Genomic DNA, 18203 nt, shown 5'->3' with positions numbered 1-18203 from the left:
GAAATAACGCCACCACATAAGCCACGTGGCACAGACACCAACAGCGGAGATGCCCAAAAAGTCACCTGGCGGTGTAACTCGGGACGGTACTTGACCCGGAGGCAGCCCATATTTACCCTTACTTGGAGAAACGGAAATCAACTAGAACACAGAACATGCCAAACCGCCTCAATGGGGAAAGAAAAACCTTTTCATCATTCCTTCACTTATCAAGCATCTCCTGGGCATTTACTACGTGTTCTTCCGGGGCATCCCAAGCCTTTGCCACGCACTCGATAAATTATTTGTTTGACATCTGCTGTGTCAAATACCTTCCTTATTCACTTCTTATTCCACCTGGAGGAGGCCCTTACTCCACTGTATGGATGGTGAGTTCCCAACCTGGCGGTTTTGACTTCTGGGGGGTTCGGAAAGCAACAGAACTCTCTCAGGTGAGGCAGGGCGGGAAGGCTGGGGCCCAGTCAGTTCCCGAGGCCCCTTCTCAGACCCAGGAGTTCCAAAATAGAAGGTGGAAACCTGAGGACGAGTGTCTTGAGAGGCCAGCATGAGGTCACCAGGCATCGCTAAGCAGGGCCCTTGCCCCAGACACCCGGCAGCGGGCCCAGCCGTGTTGACAACAACGAATACCCTGACAGGGTCAGGTCCTGGGATCGGCTCTCTCTGGTTGAAGCCTTGAAGGTATCGCAGTTCACTGCCCGTAAGATGCAGACAGCGCCAGCTGCGCTCGTGGTGCGTGCGTGCGTGCGGCGAGGACAGACCTCCACCCACCCACTCAACCGCAGCAAAATTCCCTCCTATCCCACCCCTCAGCCTACACCACCACGTGCTCTGAAAACATCGCGAGAAGGAAGGCCGACCGACAGCACGGTTTTCATAGACAAGGTAGAGGGGCAAGGACCTGAATCCAGAGAGCTCCGTCCCCCAGACCATCCTTGAGTTCTCCCCCCTTGAGTTTCGGGGCGGGGGGGGGGGGGGGGGGCGGAACACACCGCCGCCCTGGCCAGAGCGAGCGGCTAATCCTGCTGCGCCCCCAAAGGGAGGGACAGGGCCCGGTGGACACAGGCCATCTTCCCTCCGGCGGCGAGGACGCAGCATGGAGATGCGCTCACCGTTACACGCACAGGACTCCAGCCGCTGCTCCCTCTCACAGAAGGGAACGCACTTCCCATCTTTACACTTGCCAAGATCCAAGCACACCGTGTCATCTGCGGCGTTTCCGGGAGGGGGGCACTCGCTGCTGTTACCTGGAAGCACACAACGAGCACACAGGTCACGGGGAGTCACGCGACCACCGGTCCTACGGGGCAGACCCGGAATTCTCGCAGGTCAGCACCGCGCCTCACCAAGAGGAAAAAGCAACCCACGGGGCAGGACGCCGGCAGCCTGTATCCAACCGGCCGATAAACACCGAGTGCCTCGCTGGGTACCGAGCACCATGTGGTGCAAGTCTCCGTGCTCCCAAATGTCTGCACTCAGTCTCCCCGGCCTCCCCTCAGCCACTATTTCACATTTTGCTTTTACTTTTTTTTCTGTGTTTGTTTCTTTTTGAGAGAGTGAGTGAGCAACAGCATGTGTGTGCACTTGTGCACGGGAGAGGGGCAGAGAAAGAAGAAAACAGAGGATCTGAAGCAAGTTCCACACCGTCAGCACAGAGCCCGGTTTGAGGCTCGAACCCACAAACCACACGACCGTGACCTGAGCCAGCTGGGCACTTCACTGACTGAGCCACCCAGGCAGCCCTGCTTCTACCTTTGTATCGTGAAACACAACTACGTATAAAAGAATATACACAGGGGCGCCCGGGTGGCTCAGTTGGTGAAGCGGCCAACTCTGGGTTTCAGCTCAGGTCACGATCCCGCAGTCTGTGCGATCGAGCCCCGCGTCGGGTTCCGTGCTGTCGGCGGAGCCTGCGTGGGATTCTCTCTCTCTGACCTCCCCTGCTCACGCTCTCTCAGTCTCTCTCAAAAAAGATAAATTATATATATACACACATACATAACATCCACACGCTACTGAACAAACATTAGAGCCATTTACTTGGACTGAAGAGCAAGCTGTGGGGAAGGCTCACAGAAGCGGCCGGCCAGGCCCCTCCAACCTCACAAGCGACAACTCCCGAGCCGTCACGCTCAGCCGCCTTCCATTTCTTCACTGCTCCAAGGTCTCTCACCACAGAACCTTAACGAAGGCTGTCCCGTCCACCTGGAATGCCCCGAATGCCCTCATTTCCATCTCTGAGGGAAAGGGCTGGTTCTTACTCCCCCTTTAGATCTGGCTCACAGGCGTCCCTCGGACCTCCCGGGGACCCCGCTTTCACTCCCACTGTGCTCCATTGCTACAGCTACAGCGACTTCTGTCCTTCAGGCACACGTGGTGCAATTTACATCTACTTGATGATGTGCTCTCTGTTCCCCTCACAGAATGGGAAGCTCCACGACAGTGAAGATCAAACCTCTTAGTGAATCCGTGTATATCCAATCCCTGTCACACCATAAGGACATCACAAACATCTCTTAAATGAATCAATGATTCTTAAGGACAAATAAAAGCCACCGAAGGATGTTAAACTCCAGCGAGAGGATGGAATGAGTGACTCATTCTGGAAAATGAGCAGCACGAGCACAACGCGAGAGAAACTGCTGCAGGAAAACAATGGGTGGGGACCAGAGCTGGAGGCCTGGCCTTCCCACGGCGGGATGGAACCGGCCCACCAAGTCAGTGCGGCAGTGACACCAAATGCAAAGGAACCTGCCCCGTTTCGTTAAGTGCCCGGGATACACCCCAGCCTAACTCGGGCGCGCCACACCTGCCTCTGGTCTCACGGAACCCTTCACGGGCGCCGGGCCTTCGGCGTCCACGGGGCAGGCGCGTGACAGGCCTGCCACTGCGGAGCGCAGGCTGTGAGGCAAGCGCAGCAAGCGGTGAAGTGGGACACTCTGCACTGCCACCGTGTTTTCGGTCTACGGCGCTGCCCTGAGCAGATACGTGAAAAATGCTTCGCGACGATCTGTCAAACGCCTGTTCTCAAGAGACTGGTATCAGAGTAGCAGACACAGAGAAGATCCGCAAAGGCACAGTGTCACCTGCCTCCCTGGGCGGTCCGTCCAGGGTGCGTCAGAGCTAGCAGGTAGGGCGTGCGGCGGGGAGGGGCCCGGGGAGGGGGCCCAGAACTTCCCGCCTAACGAGATAGCAGGTGATGCGACGCTGCTGGTCGCTGCTGGTCGGGGATGCTGACCTTGCAACGCGCTCACGCTCCGCGAGTGCTGCTCCATAGAAAATACCAAGGAGACAAAAGGCTACTTGATGAGAATGAACCGAGTTTTTCAAACTGCTTTGCTTATGCTTATTGAAAACATTTTTCTGAATCTGCTTTATTATTCTAATAAAGACAGAAACACTGAGCACAGCTAGAAAACGCTGATGTAAACTTGACTGAGACATTCTGGCTCCTGACGTGGCAGATGGCCGGCACGCTGACAGATCTCCAAATGCAAGAATCACGAGTCCCGTCCGATAAAATGCACATTTAAGAGTTCAAAGGAAAACGGAAATGAGACAAAACTTCACTAGAATGGTTATAATCAGAAAGACAACCCGTGTTGGTGAAGGTGTGGACGGACAGAAACCCTCAGATGCCGCCGGGGGTAGGGGGGAAGCATAAAATGGTGCAGCCGCCGTGGAAATCAACCAGGCAGCTCCTCAAACGATTCAACAGTGACCACGTGACTCGGTTCCACTCCTGGACACACACAAGGGAAAGGAAAACATATGTCCACACAACATGTGCACACAGGTGTTCACGGCAGTATTCACGAGAGCCAGAGGGCGGAAAGAATCCAAAAGTCCGTCAAGTGATGGCGGCCCATCCTAGGACACTGGGACGGGATGCAGAGCTGGGAATACACTAAGTACTGACACGGGCTACCTCATGGGCGGATCTCGAAAAGGTGATTCTGAATGAAAGATGCAAGAGGCCACACACTGTAGGACCCCACTTACACGAAACATCCAGAACAGGCGAATACACAGAGACCAAAAGTAGATTACTGGTTGTCCGGGGCTTGGGAGGGATGAGGAGGCTCGGTGACAGCTAAAGGAGACAGGTTTCCTTTCCAGGCGATGAAAATGTCCTAACACGGAGCGTGGTGGTGACTGCACAGATGCGAATACGTTAAAAAACACTGAACTGTACGCTTTAAATGGGTGAACAGTATGGTATGTTCACTGTATCTTTTTTTTTTTTTTAACGCAATTGGCTTTTTTAATTTTTTTTCATGTTTTATTTATTTTTAAGACAGAGAGAGACAGAGTGTGAGAGGGGATGAGGCAGAGACAGAGGGAGACAGAGAATCCGAAGCAGGCTCCAGGCTCTGAGCTGTCAGCACAGAGCCCGACGTGGGGCTCAAACTCACGAACTGTGAGATCATGACCTGAGCCAAAGTTGGACACTTAATCGACTGAGCCACCCAGGCACCCCTCACTGTATCTCAATAAAGCTGTTATGAGAACCAAACCAACCAACCAAAAAACACAGAAAGTTAAAAAAATAAAAGAATGGGATAGATACACCAGACAAATAGGAACAAAAAAATCTGGGGTAACTGAGTATCAAATAAAACATTAAGGTCAAAAAAGTCACAAGGGTCAAAAAGCAACATTATATACTGGGTAAAGGAAGAGCAGATCATGAAAATGTAGACAGTATGTCCAGTTACGTACCTAATAACATAGTTTTGAAAATTTTTAAGGAACTGACGGAACTGAGAAAATATGCATAGTTCATATAGATAGCTTACAGATTAGCGCCAGGTGGATTAAAGTCCTAAAGGTAAAAGGTAAAATAATGAACCTAATGAAACACTGTGGAAAATATCTTTGTAACTGTCCATAGTTCAATAAAATACACACCCCGTCACAACAGCAAGATCTAATTATTAAAATCAAAGTTGTGTTCCAAGAGGGGCACCTGGGTAGCTCAGTCCGCTGAGCATCCAAACTTCAGCTGGGGTCATGGTCTCATGGTTCAAGAGTTCGAGCCCCACATCAGGCTCTCCATTGTCAGTGTGGAGCCTGCTTCAGATCCTCTGTTCCCCTCTCTCTCTCTCTCTCTGCCCCTCCTCCACGCGCATGCTCGCTCAAAAAAATACATAAAAAGTGTTCCAAGAAGGACAACAGATAGGAGGAAGGCATATGCAATGTTTAAACCGCTTGAATTATGCAAGAATTCCTTCAATCAACAATAGCAAAAAGACATAAAACCCAACTTTTAAAAATGGACTAAACAGGGGTGCCTGGCTGGCTTAGTCAGTAAAGCATGGGACTCGATCTCAGGATCGTGAGTTCAAGCCCCGGAGCCTACATTAAAAAAGAAAAAAATTTGGACCAAGTATATGAACTGGCTATTCACAAAAGGAAAATTCTGAATGGCTAACAGATCTAAGAAAATGTTCAAGAAACATGCAAACAGGGATGAGAGATCACGTTACACTCATCAGATTGGCAAAACATAAGACACCTGGACAATACTGAGGGTTGGCAAGGACACTGGGATGCAGGACTCCGCACGCACTCCTGGCGGCACTGACACACCAGGACCGCCGTTCTAGACATCAATGTTCTGCCGCTTTCTGTAGCCAAGCAATTCCACTGCTGCCCATGTACCCAGGAAACTCTTACAACACCTGGAAGACATGTGTGACGATGTCTGCTGCAGTCCTATCTGCAGGATCCAGAGATGAAAGCGACCCAAGCCATCACTTAGTGAACAGCTGAGTACGCTAAATACATTAAATCATACACGTCAACTCAGCAGGTGCCACAACGATGAACTATGTATAAACACGGATACAGACATGTAGACAAAGACATACAGCACTACACAGATAATTAAAAACATGGCACTGAGTTTCAAAAAAGATCTAAAGTAGAATATCATTCTGGCATGTTAAAAACACCCATATACACAGAATAACACTACACGATCTTTCAAGGAAATACACACGGCCAGGCAAATATGAAACACATTAGGACACTGCCCGGGAGAGGAAGGGCACGATGGGGACGAGGTGAATGCCAGGGAAGTAACGAAAAAAAAAAACAGAATGGGGCTGGCAAAGACCAGTGACAAGTGTATCTCAACCTAAGGAGTATGATTAAAACAAGCCTGCACATGAAGTTTATGAAGGGTTGTTTTCATCTAAATGAAATACGATGCGGTTTCTTTTTTTTTTTTTCAACGTTTATTTATTTTTGGGACAGAGAGAGACAGAGCATGCACGGGGGAGGGGCAGAGAGAGAGGGAGACACAGAATCGGAAACAGGCTCCAGGCTCCGAGCCATCCGCCCAGAGCCCGACGCGGGGCTCGAACTCCCGGACCGCGAGATCGTGACCTGGCTCAAGTCGGACGCTTAACCGACTGCGCCACCCAGGCGCCCCGACAATGCGGTTTCAAACACACGCACATGCTCACTTGAGCACAGTATCCCGAGAAGCCCCGGGGGGACATACCTGTGCAGTAAGACACGCCTTTGCAAGTAGCATTAATAGCCTCCTGGCACTTCTTCTGGGCAGTCTCGAACTGACAGTTTTTACAGCAAGGACTGTTCCTATCACTGCAGAGGGAGAGCAGACGGGACAGTCCAAGTCAAACATCAGCCCCGCGGCACACACTACCGTCAAGTCACAAGGTCCTGAAGATCGCAGGGAAGGCCTGTGGCTGGGTCACCCAGGCCTGCGTGCTGGGCCCCCCCAGGTGCTGGTCCACCTGCATGTACTGTCGGCCCTTCCTTCTATGGCATCAGGAAGCAGTGCAGACAGTAAGTACAGACAGGCCCAAGGTGACTCATCCTTAAGACACCTTGGTGTCCTTGGTTTTCATTAACTTAGTGTCATAATTTCTTAAAAAAGGAAGACATGGGTCTGCAAGGCAACCGTGGTAAGGAAGCCAGGCAACCAGAGTCCTAGTTCCCATCAAAATTTACATCAAGGGCACCTGCATGGCTCATCTGGTTAAGCATCCGCCTTTGGTTCTGGTCATGACCTCACAGTTCGTGAGTTTAAGCCCCACATCGGGCTCACTGTGGTCTCATCACAGAGCCCCCTCTGAATCCTCTGTCCCCGCTCTCTCTGCCCCTCCACCACACATGCTCATTCTGTCTCAAAAATAAACACTTTTTAAAAATCTTAAAAAAAAAAAAAAAGATTTTACAACATCAATATGTTCATAGTCAAATCCGCTATTCACCAAGTTTTCCCCTTGTACTGCTAAGCCAGGCACTGGTCATAAAAATGGAAACACAGGTACCTTCTAATTTGTAACCTGCCTCCTCCGTATTTAGCTTATGCCATTAAACAGTAATCTCAACATTATTTTATTGGAGAGAAACACAAGAATTAATTTCGATCTCAGGAGGACTGTCATTCTGTGTCTAATATTTTATCACTATGAAAGAATGTAGCCATGAAATCACCTCTCTCGTACATCTGTTTCCTTAGAAAAGACTCTCTGAGCTATGGGATGCGGAATCAAAGAGTACACAAGGTTATAGATTTTGTAACATAAAGTCAAACTGCTTTCCAGAAAGCATTTTTCTTTCTGTAAAGGACAAAAAGGACAAACACACGTGCAAGCGTGCGCACACACCCTTTCACGATTCCAAAGCCCCTGCGTTTTCCAACTGCTCTTCCCCCACAGCCACATGAGCTCACCTGCACTGCACACCCTCCTTGAGCATGCATTCGCTGCTGCAGCAGGTGTCATTGTTCAGGTACATGATGCCAGGATCGCATTCCTCTCCTTCGTCCACCCTGGAGTTCCCACACACTTTGTTGCTTCGTTCTTGGAAACACTCCTGGGCCTTACTTTCAATGGTCTTATAGATGGACTGCTTACTGCAGTTTGAAAACATCTTGAAAGAAAGAAAACCACAAAGGACCCAAAGTAACAATAAAAATGCATTCCCATGTAGTGTTTGTGTTTCTTCCCTAGAGACAAACTCTCAATGTAAAAGCCACAGTCAGAGCCACCTTGAAGGCATGTCAAGTTCCATCACTGTCTCCTCAAAATGCCAGTTATATGGAATCAAGTTACCTCCCTGAGTAGGGTGCTAAAAGCTGGTGTGGATTTGGGTAAAAGCCTAAAAATTCTTCACAGGCAGGCTGCACAGTGAGACCGTGCATCCCAGCCTGTCCCTCGAGAGGACCAACAGTCTGGTTCCACCAGATTCTACACTGTCCTGTCCCCAGGCATGGCACCTGACACGGCCACAGTGCCAGTGAGAATTAGGAACACACCATCATCTTCCAGGACATAACGATTCGGGGATGCCGCGAATTTCTGATTTACCTCCTTCTCTTTCCCTGCCTATGTGTATGAATGACCCATGTTTAAAGTTTTTAGGGACGCCTAGGTGACTCGGTCGGGTAAGTGACCGACTTAGGCTCAGGTCATGATCTCTGGGTTCGTGAGTTCGAGCCCTGTGTGGGGCTCTCTGCTGTCAGCACAGAGCCTGCTTCAGATTCTTGGCCTCCCTCTCTCTCTGCCCCTCCCGTTTGCAGACTCTCTCTCAAACATAAATTAAAAACAAAAAACAAAGTTTTTAAAGAGCTGAGCATAGTCAGAGGCATGAGATTACCTTACATGTGTTCTACTAAAAGATTAAATCCCAAATTGTAACCTAAACATTCACATGGATCCCCGTGATTTTAACAATTTCTTTGTGATTTCTACAGTTGACCAGTATCTCAAAGGAAGCCTCTACCCTAGTTCCCCCACCATTTTCGGTACAGAACCATGGAAATGGCCTTCTTATAAATTTGGGGATTTTTTTTACCAGGAGCTCTAAAATGGAATCCATTTTCCAAACCATCTGAAATCAGCAAGAAAAGGAGCAAGAGACTCCTTTTAGTGCAGTTTCTTGAGGGAAGGTCTCCACAGTTGCTGCCCTTTTGCTAAAATGGCTTCACTTTCTCCCTAGAGAAGACCATGCCCTTGAGGAGCAGAGAACACAGGACCTTCCAAAGGTAACTGTGACCACCGAATCAGATGACAAAAGGATTACTTTTATTTATCTCTTTATCTATTTATTTAACTTATAAATGTTTATTTATTTTTGAAAGAAAGTACGAGCAGGAGAAGGGCACAGAGAGAGGGAGAGACAGAGAATCCCAAGCAGGTTCCGTACTGTCAGTGCAAAACCGGATGCGGAGTTTGAACTCACGAACCATGAGATCATGACCTGAGCTGAAATCAAGAGTTGGACGCGACCAACTGAGCCACCCCTGTGCCCTGAAAGATTACTTTTAAAAGATATTCAAGGGGCACCTGGGTGGCGCAGTCGGTTAAGCGTCCGACTTCAGCCAGGTCACGATCTCGTGGTCCGTGAGTTCGAGCCCCGCGTCGGGCTCTGGGCTGATGGCTCAGAGCCTGGAGCCTGTTTCCGATTCTGTGTCTCCCTCTCTCTCTGCCCCTCCCCCGTTCATGCTCTGTCTCTCTCTGTCCCAAAAATAAATAAACGTTGAAAAAAAAAAATTAAAAAAAAAAAAAATAAACCACGTTCACACACATTTTAAAAAAAATAAAAAATAAAAAAAATAAAAGATATTCAAGACCTTATGACCTTGAACAGAAATCCTAACTGGGCTTTTTTTTTTTTAATTTTTTTTAATGTTTATTTAGTTTTGACAGAGAGAGAGGGAGACACAGAATCCAAGGCTCCAGGCTCTGAGCTGTCAGCACGGAGCCCGACGCGGGGCTCGAACCCACGGACCGTGAGATCATGACCTGAGCCGAAGTCGGACGCCCAACCGACTGAGCCACCCAGGCGCCCCTGGGCTTTTTTTTTAAAGGATTTTTTGGGGCGCCTGGGTGGCTCAGTCGGTTGGGCGTCCGACTTCGGCTCAGGTCATGATCTCACGGTCCGTGGGTTCGAGCCCCGCGTCGGGCTCCGTGCTGACAGCTCAGAGCCTGGAGCCTGCTTCAGATTCTGTGTCTCCCTCTCTCTCTGCTCCTCCCCTGCTCATGTTCTCTCTCTGTCTCAAAAATAAAAACATAAAAAAAAAAAAAAAATTAAAGGATTTTTTATTTATGGTAAAGATTTTTATTTGATAGTAAAAGTATTTGTTTTAAATAAAGATATTTAAGGGGTGTTATTGCTGTCTAGCCTCAGGCGGTTAGAATTTGCTGGGTTTATTCACGAGCACTGCAGATCCATGAACTCAACTTTAGAAGTTCACTTATGGGAGATGAGACCATAAGGAATTCGAATGGACACTGAAGCCATAAGAAGACCTCCTCACTAACTTATCAGAGCCACACCTGAGCAGCAGGGCCCCTCGGCAGGGCTCAAGGGGAATGTGGCCGTTGCTCTGGTCTCCCCTTTGTGGCCTCCACGCTCCCTAAAGATCTCTGGCCTTCTCTTTGCATCCTTCCCACACTCTCTCCTCTTGTGCCAAAAATCCCTCAGGCCATCTGGCCACACAGAAGGTCTGCCACACAAGTCACTAGGCCACATGTCACTTCTCAGCAGCTGGTCTGCGGGAGGTGCCAGGCCGTGTCTTTTGAGGTCGAGGAACCTGGAGCCCTTTTAATCTAGTTAAAAACATTTTTATTAAGGAATTGATTTAAAATGCAGATTAGAAGATACCTAATATATTTTTACAAGTTTGTTAGTTGGGTAAACCAAACTAATAGAAAATACGCTAAATATGACATTCTTGGGACAAAATAAATAAATGGATAAATTGTTCTTGATAGACTAGCACCTCTTTGTCCTACACTTCTTTATTTTTTAACACTCGTTCATGTATGAGAGACAGAGACAGAGCGTGAGTAGCGGAGGGGCAGAGAGAGAGGGAGAGACAGAAAATGAAGCAGGCTCCAGGCTCTGAGCTATCAACATAGAGCCCGATGTGGGCTCGAACCCACTGACCGCAAGATCATGACCTGAGCTAAAGTTAGACGCTCAACTGACTGAGCCACCCAGGTGGCCCATCTTTTCTTATTTTGACTTTTTAAGTAAGCTCTACATCCAACAAGGACAGACCAACACTTCCTGAATTAAAAAACAAAAGGCCTGGCCAGGCACCGTTCTCATTAGGAAGTCCTTCCCGGGCCGCTTGAAGAGCTCGTGGGGAAAGTTCACTGAGGAGAACTTGTACAAAAACAATCTGCAAAAAAGTAAGACAATTTCCCCCAAAACAAGGACACCATCCTCGTAACAAAGAAGCAAATGATTACAATCTAGAGCGCACTGGCCAATACTGTAGCCACGAACCAAGTGTGGCTCCGTAAATTTATTTTTCCTCACCCCGTACTTCACACTTACAGAAATGTTCACTCATTGGGAATGCAAACTGGTGCAGCCACTCTGGAAAACAGGATGGAGGTTCTTCAAAAAATTAAAAATAGAACTACCCTACGACCCAGCAACTGCACTACTGGGTATTTATCCAAGGGATACAGGTGTGCTGTTTCGAAGGGACACATGCACCCCCATGTTTATAGCAGCACTCTCGACAATAGCCAAAGGATGGAAAGAGCCCAAATGTCCATCGATGCATGAATGGATAAAGAAAATGTGGTATATACATACAATGGAGTATTACTCGGCAATCAAAAAGAATGAAACCTTGCCATTTGCAACTATGTAGATGGAACAGCAGGGTATTATGCTAAGTGAAATGAGTCAGAGAAAGACAAAAATCATAAGGCTTCACTCATAGGAGGACCCTAAGACACAGAACAGATGAACATAAGGGAAGGGAAGCAAAAATAATATAAAAACAGGGAGGGGGACAAAAGCATAAGAGACTCTCAAATATGGAGAACAGAGGATTACTGGAGGGGTTGTAGGAGGGGCGATGCGCTAAATGGGTAACGGGCATTAAGGAATCTACTCCTGAAATCATTGTTACACCATCTGCTGACTTGGATGTAAATTTAAAAAATAAATAAAAATTAAAAAAATAAGTTAAAAAAACAAATGTTCACTCGTCATGGACAGAACAGTATTATCAACACCCACATGCCACTCACCAGCTTCTACAACGACCAACTCACGCCTTCATGACTCCTCTGTACCCTCACCACTTCCCCTCTGCCCTCACACTGGTTTGTTGTTGTTGTTGTTGTTTTTTAATAGCTTTAGTAAGACGTATTTTACATATCACAAAATTCACCCATCTCAAATGTACAAGTCAACGATTCCCAGTCACTTTATCAAGTGGCGTGGCCATCACCACATTGTGGACATTTTCTTGCCTCCAATAAGATCCCTTGTGTCCTTTTACAGTTAATTCCCATTCTTACCTCCAGCCCCAGGCAATCACTATTGAATTTAAATAAAATAGAACTTAAAATTCAGTTACTCAGTCTCTCCAGCTACATTTCAAGTGCTCAATGGCCACATCTGGCTAGTGGCTACTGTATTAACACAGAATATTGCCATCATCCCAGAACCTTCTACTGAACAGCCCTGAACTACAATGTACATAGTCAGAAATGCAGAGACAACTCAGAAAAACGGAGGAAAACTCAACAGGGAATGTGATAAGTCGGAAGAGTAGGCAGAAATGAGGAGGGAAAAGTGCCTTGGGTGCGAGCTACCAGGCAGAGGAAAAATAAAACTTCAGGTGCAACGCAAAAGAAGAAGAGACTGTTTATACATAATAGCCAAGGAAAAAGAGGACAAAAGAACATGAGAAAGAAACTCAAAACAGCAGGGCCGGGACCAGGGAAACACAAAAATAACCTGGTCCTCTAGCTCCATGCCAGGCTCTAAAGAGCCAAGTGCCGGCTCAAAAGAAGAGTCAGAAGAAACACTTCACCGTCTTTCCCGGGTAGAGCCAGCCAAGTCTCACTCAGCAACAAAACCAGTATGTTTTCCTCATTATGCCTCATGCTGTTTAACACCAAGTAAAATGCAAGAACCAGACACCGATGAACACTTTCAATCCAAACTCTAAGTCAGCCACAGCCACTCTTACGGTCTCTCAAGAGGCTCACAGTACCGCATGCCAAGGACTGGTGTACTCTCAAAAGTCCTAGGAGCCAACTGTTAATTTATTTACTCAACAAACTATTATATGCCAGGTACCCCTACTAGGTACTGGAGACAGAGCTGTGAACACGACAAGCACAGGCCCTTCCCACGGGAGGCTTATACTCTGTCAAATTATGGATTGTGTTGAAGTTTATAAAAACATACAGGGGCGCCTAGGTGGCTCAGTCAGTTAAGTGTTTGACTTCAGCTCAGGTCATGATCTCATAGTTTATGGGTTTGAGCCCCACATCAGGCTCTGTGCTAACAGCTCAGAGCCTGGAGCCTGCTTCAAATTGGGTCTCCCTCTCTCTCTGCCCCTCCCCAACTAGAATTCTGTCTCTCTCTCTCTCAAAAATAAACACTAAAATTTTTTTTTTTTTTTAAAACCCATGCCAGGGGCGCCTGGGTGGCTCAGTCAGTTGGGTGTCCAACTTCGGCTCAGGTCATGATCTCACAGTTTGTGAGTTTGAGCCCCGCATCAGGCTCTGAGCTGATAGTTTATAGCTCAGAGCCTGGAACCCGTTTTGGATTCTGTTGTCTCCCTCTCTCTCTGACCCTCCCTGCCTCACACTCTCTTTCTCTATTGAAAATAAACAAATATTAAAAAACAACAACAACAACAACAACAAACCATACCAACTGTTAAGTACTGTAGACTTAAAACGAATGACAACTGGTATAAGAAATGACAGGAAATTTTTAACTTGCACCAGACCTTGCCATTTAGACCTCCAATACAAGCCATTACTGTCACTGATTTTCCAAATAGCCCACGTCAACACATGATTAGCTTTGATACCAGTTGAAATGATAGCTTTAACCAGATCTGATGGACCATGTTTCACTCTCAAACACACAACCAGGTTTGAGGGTACTTTGTAATTTGCAGCTCCATGCCTAGAACTGAATGCTTTACTGGGCTCTCATTATAATTAAATATAGCCTCTTTCTTTCCTAACCTTAAAAAGCTCCAAAAGATACACACCTTATTGTTCTCGTGATCTCCACTCACCGCTATGGGATACATAACGTATTTTCCTCCCTGGTCCTCATTTGGGGCACATTCCGCTAGGCCATCCGGATCATGTTCTGCTCCAAAATTGTGTCCCAATTCGTGAGTTGTAACCAGGTCAGCTTCCTTAAGGACCGTGCAAAGAAAACATTATTTCCTGATATCCAACCATCAGCTGCATTGGCCAGCTAGGCCGTGATTTCTTAAGTGGGGTCTTGATTAATGCGATCAACGACAGAGTATCAGTTGGACTGTGGGAGTGGGGAGTGTCGGGATTGAAGGGCCCAGCACAGTGCAGTAAAATGCCTGCACCAACGATAACATCGTAGCCAAACTACCAGTGTGTCAGATCAGTATTTCCTATCAATATCCATTCTCCCCTTCCTAATCCCACTCAGGCGGCAATACACTCAACTAAAATAAACCACCTTTCCCTATGTCCTTGAGGGTAGGTCAGCTCGTGACTGGTTCTGCCCAGTGGGATGTAAACAGAAGCCAGTGGGTGGGACTTCCACAGAGAAGCTTTTAGAAAGGGACAGACTAGGCTTTGTCCTCCATTCTGCAACACAGAAGAGAACCACCTTGTGAGCAGGAGATGATAAGCAGGAGGACAGAGGCCTGTGCTCAGAGTGGCTGAGTGGAAACTGGAAACATCCGGGCTCCCTGAGGGCATCACCGAGCTGCTACAGCACCCACAGGATGCTATCCATGACCCTGTCGTTGAGGGAGGCAAATACCCCTATTATTTAAGTCAATGTGTATTGGCTTTTCAGTTGTATGGATTTGCTGGGATGTGCCTTACCCATTCCTAATGGATCTATCTGGGCAAAAACAAGATGCTAAAATCTTCTAGAGGAAAAAACTGGTCACATACAAAGGATAAAAAATCGGAATGACTTCAGATTCTAATAGTAACACAAAACAGTAGAAGATAATGGAGCGATGCCTTCAAGCACTGAGAAAACTTAATTATCAATCAAGTTTAAGAGTAAGGTAAAGACATTTTCAGATATGTAAAAATCTCAATTTGCCTCTCACGTATGCTTTCTTGGGAAGCTCTGGAACATACGCTACACCAAAATGATGGTATAAATCAACAGAGGAAGAAGATGAGGTTCAGGAAATGACGGAGTATGGAGAGGTCTTCAAATGACAGCTACACAGCAGGACCAGGAGCCTAGGAGCCACAGGATGAAGGGTTCGGGGCAGGGCCGGGGGGCGTCTTTAGGAGAAACAATGGCCCTGGGTAGGGGGGTCTCAAAAGAAATCTCACAGGTAATTTTATCTTTTCCTTTGTATTTTTTATTTTCACATTTCCCACTAAAACACATGTTATTTTTTTAGGTGGAAACAAACTAACAAAAGCATGTATTACTTTTCTAAAAGATACCTACGTAAATATATAAAGTTGAGGTTCTACCACAATGAACTCCAATCTATCCTTTTAAAAAATAAGAGAACATACCTTTGTAAGGATGGTTTTACCATAATTTTTTGTGCTGGTCAAACCACTATTCAAATAGATATTCTTCTTTCCAATTGGACTATAGTAAGCTAGAGGACAAAGGAAACAGAGACAGATTGCTCATTTAACACAGAACTACAATACAATCTACTCAGTCTGCCATTCTCACACAGCCACACAACAAATGGAAACTTACCCTTTGGACAAACACCTCCGTGGCTGTTTGCTCTGGGAGAACCAACATAAGCTAATCCAAGAGTTCCCATATCAAAATCTTGATAGGTGAAAAGATGTGCGAGGCAGACTTTAGATGCTTCCTCAGCTATATCAAAGCTAAATTGCTTTAAGAAAAACAAAGCATTCTTAATTAGATTAACCACGACATCAGGCTAAAAGACGTTTCGGCCAGACACTGGAGAACGGTAACATACGACTGACCACACTTCTGCTTCAGCCCACAAACTGAGTACAATTACCTACACTTCTCACCCACCTGCACACGTTAAGGAACGGAGTGCTGGCTAGGCAGGGAGGAGGGTATGATAGGGAAGAGCTTGGCAGCTTGTTAGAACAGCTCAAAACTAAGAGGGCTAGTGTGCAGACATGCAGCCTGGCCCTGAAGACATTCCACCTCTGTCAGTCTCAGTGCTTGACTATTCCCTTCAGGGGATGTAGAACCTCATACCAAAACGGATCCCTCTAAAGTATTTCAAGGATTCTACTGGTTTTATAGGGTTTTTCCCCCTATTTATTTTTGGTAATCTCTACACCCAACATGTGGCTCAAACAACCCCAAGATTAAGAGTCGCATACTCTTCCGACTGAGCCAGCCAGGTGCCCAGGTTCTGCAGGTTTTTCTTTCTTTTTTTTTTTAATTTGCTTTGGTTTTTCAGCCTCCAGAACTATGAGAAATAAAATTCTGTTAAGCCCCCTGGTCTGTGGTGCTTTGTTACTAGCAGACCTAACACACTAACTCACTTGGTGAGCCTCTTTAGAAGTCAACGGTGCTAGGGGCGCCTGGGTGGCCCAGTCAGTTGGGCGTCCCACTTCAGCGCAGGTCACTATCTCACGGCTCATGGGTTCAAGCCCCGCATCGGGCTCTGTGCTAGCAGCTTGGAGCCTGGAGCCTGCTTCGGATTCTGTGTCTCCCTCTCTTCCTGCCCCTCCACCGCTCATACTTATCTCTCTTTCTCTCAAAAATAAACAAACATTAAAAAAAAGGGGGGGGGGGGAAACAGTGCTGTCTCAACCTCTGGGATGGCAGTGAAACACAGCAGATAAGGCATGTAGGGTAATGTAGGGTACTATACGATGAAGCACTCCATCGATCTCAACTTGGATGAAGAGTTGGGAATATCCTTTAATTCAAGCTTTGAAAACTTAATTTTTGCCTTGTGAGACTGATGAGCCATGCTATGCATGGCCTAACCCATGGAAACTATTAGATAAATAAGCATGGTTAGAAGCTGCTGAATTTGCAGTAATTTGTGAGAGCAACCATTGGACACCAATACACTTACTAACATATTAAAGATCACTATCACTTCATAGAAGGTCATTTTACCACAAAGCAATAGCATATACAAACCCAAGACACTGAAATCATGTGGCAAAAAGGATCAATCATACCCTGTCAAGAATCCAAATGGCAGAAAATGATTAGGCTACCTTTAGATTTATCACCAGAATAAAGACACAAAGATTTTTATTTTTTTCCAGTGTTTATTTTTTTGAGTGAGAGAGACAGAGAGCAAGCAGAGGAGGGGCAGAGAGAGAGATAGAGAGACACAGAATCCAAAGCAGGCTCTAGGCTCTGACCTGTCAGCACAGAGCCTGATGTGGGTGGGGCTCAAACCCAGGAGCCATGAGATCGTGACTTGAGCCAAAGTTGGCTGCTTAACTGACAGAGCCACCCAGGTGCCCAACATACAAAGATTTTTAAATCCTGTAGAAAACTTTCAGATCTCCAAGTTATATTTCTACTAATACACTGTCACACTGTTTGACATGTCCTGGCCTAGGAGATCTACTGATAAGTTTCAAAGAAACCTGCACAAAACGGTGTGCAAAAAATGTACATATTGGGTATCCATCTACTCTCTAAAGTCCCAATACTTCACTAGGTTCTCAAAGATACTAAGTTTAAGAAGCACCACTCTCAAGCATTTTTCATTTTTACAACTTTTTGGCCCATTGTGCTGTCTGCCCGGCTGCAGGGGTGAGGTCACTGCTGGATTGGGCGGGGGGGAAGCTGCTCCTGATTTTCAATAACCTTTGTTGATGTGCCCCTTCATTAATGCAGACACACCTCGTGTATTAGGAACCGGAAAGGATGCTCACAGGGTCCCACTAAGGATTCCACCACCTACCTCTAGCAACATCTTCACATCCCAAGCATCCTTTTCTTCATTTGGATAACTTTTTGCCATGTTATAGTGCCTTTCACCAGGTTTCACATCTTGTGGAGACTTGAGAATGCGAATCTATACTTAAAGGGACGATACACTTAGAACACTTCAGAAAAAAGTCAGAAGACTCTGAAATAATACTGCACTGTTTTAGCTATTCAAAATAAGATCACCTACCACTCTAGAAACAGTGTTTTAAACCCAAGTTCCATAAGATTCCTCAGCTCTAATATTCAATGTTTAAAAACAAACTGAGAAGCATATGGTATGGAAAATA

At 46.6% G+C, this 18203-nt stretch overlaps 1 protein-coding gene across 3 annotated transcripts in view; it reads right to left on the bottom strand.

Annotated features, from left to right (window-relative positions):
- ADAM17 (ADAM metallopeptidase domain 17) overlaps positions 1-18203 on the bottom strand; it is a 52292-nt gene that overhangs the window by 4638 nt on the left and 29451 nt on the right. For 2 of the 3 annotated variants that reach the window (XM_027077845.2, XM_027077847.2), the window contains 7 exons: positions 17888-18001; positions 15715-15859; positions 15519-15607; positions 14027-14179; positions 7709-7908; positions 6509-6612; positions 1110-1244 (listed from right to left, as the gene is read on the bottom strand). In XM_027077845.2, the coding sequence (XP_026933646.1) occupies positions 1110-1244; positions 6509-6612; positions 7709-7908; positions 14027-14179; positions 15519-15607; positions 15715-15859; positions 17888-18001 (940 nt within the window). Of the gene's footprint in view, positions 1-1109; positions 1245-6508; positions 6613-7708; positions 7909-14026; positions 14180-15518; positions 15608-15714; positions 15860-17887; positions 18007-18203 lie in introns of all 3 variants that reach the window. The other variant, XM_027077848.2, reaches the window with a different exon arrangement.

The sequence above is a fragment of the Acinonyx jubatus genome, chromosome A3 (genome assembly GCF_027475565.1).
Source record: "Acinonyx jubatus isolate Ajub_Pintada_27869175 chromosome A3, VMU_Ajub_asm_v1.0, whole genome shotgun sequence".
NCBI classification, from domain to species: Eukaryota; Metazoa; Chordata; class Mammalia; order Carnivora; family Felidae; genus Acinonyx; species Acinonyx jubatus.
This window is presented reverse-complemented; position numbering and strand designations above follow the sequence as displayed.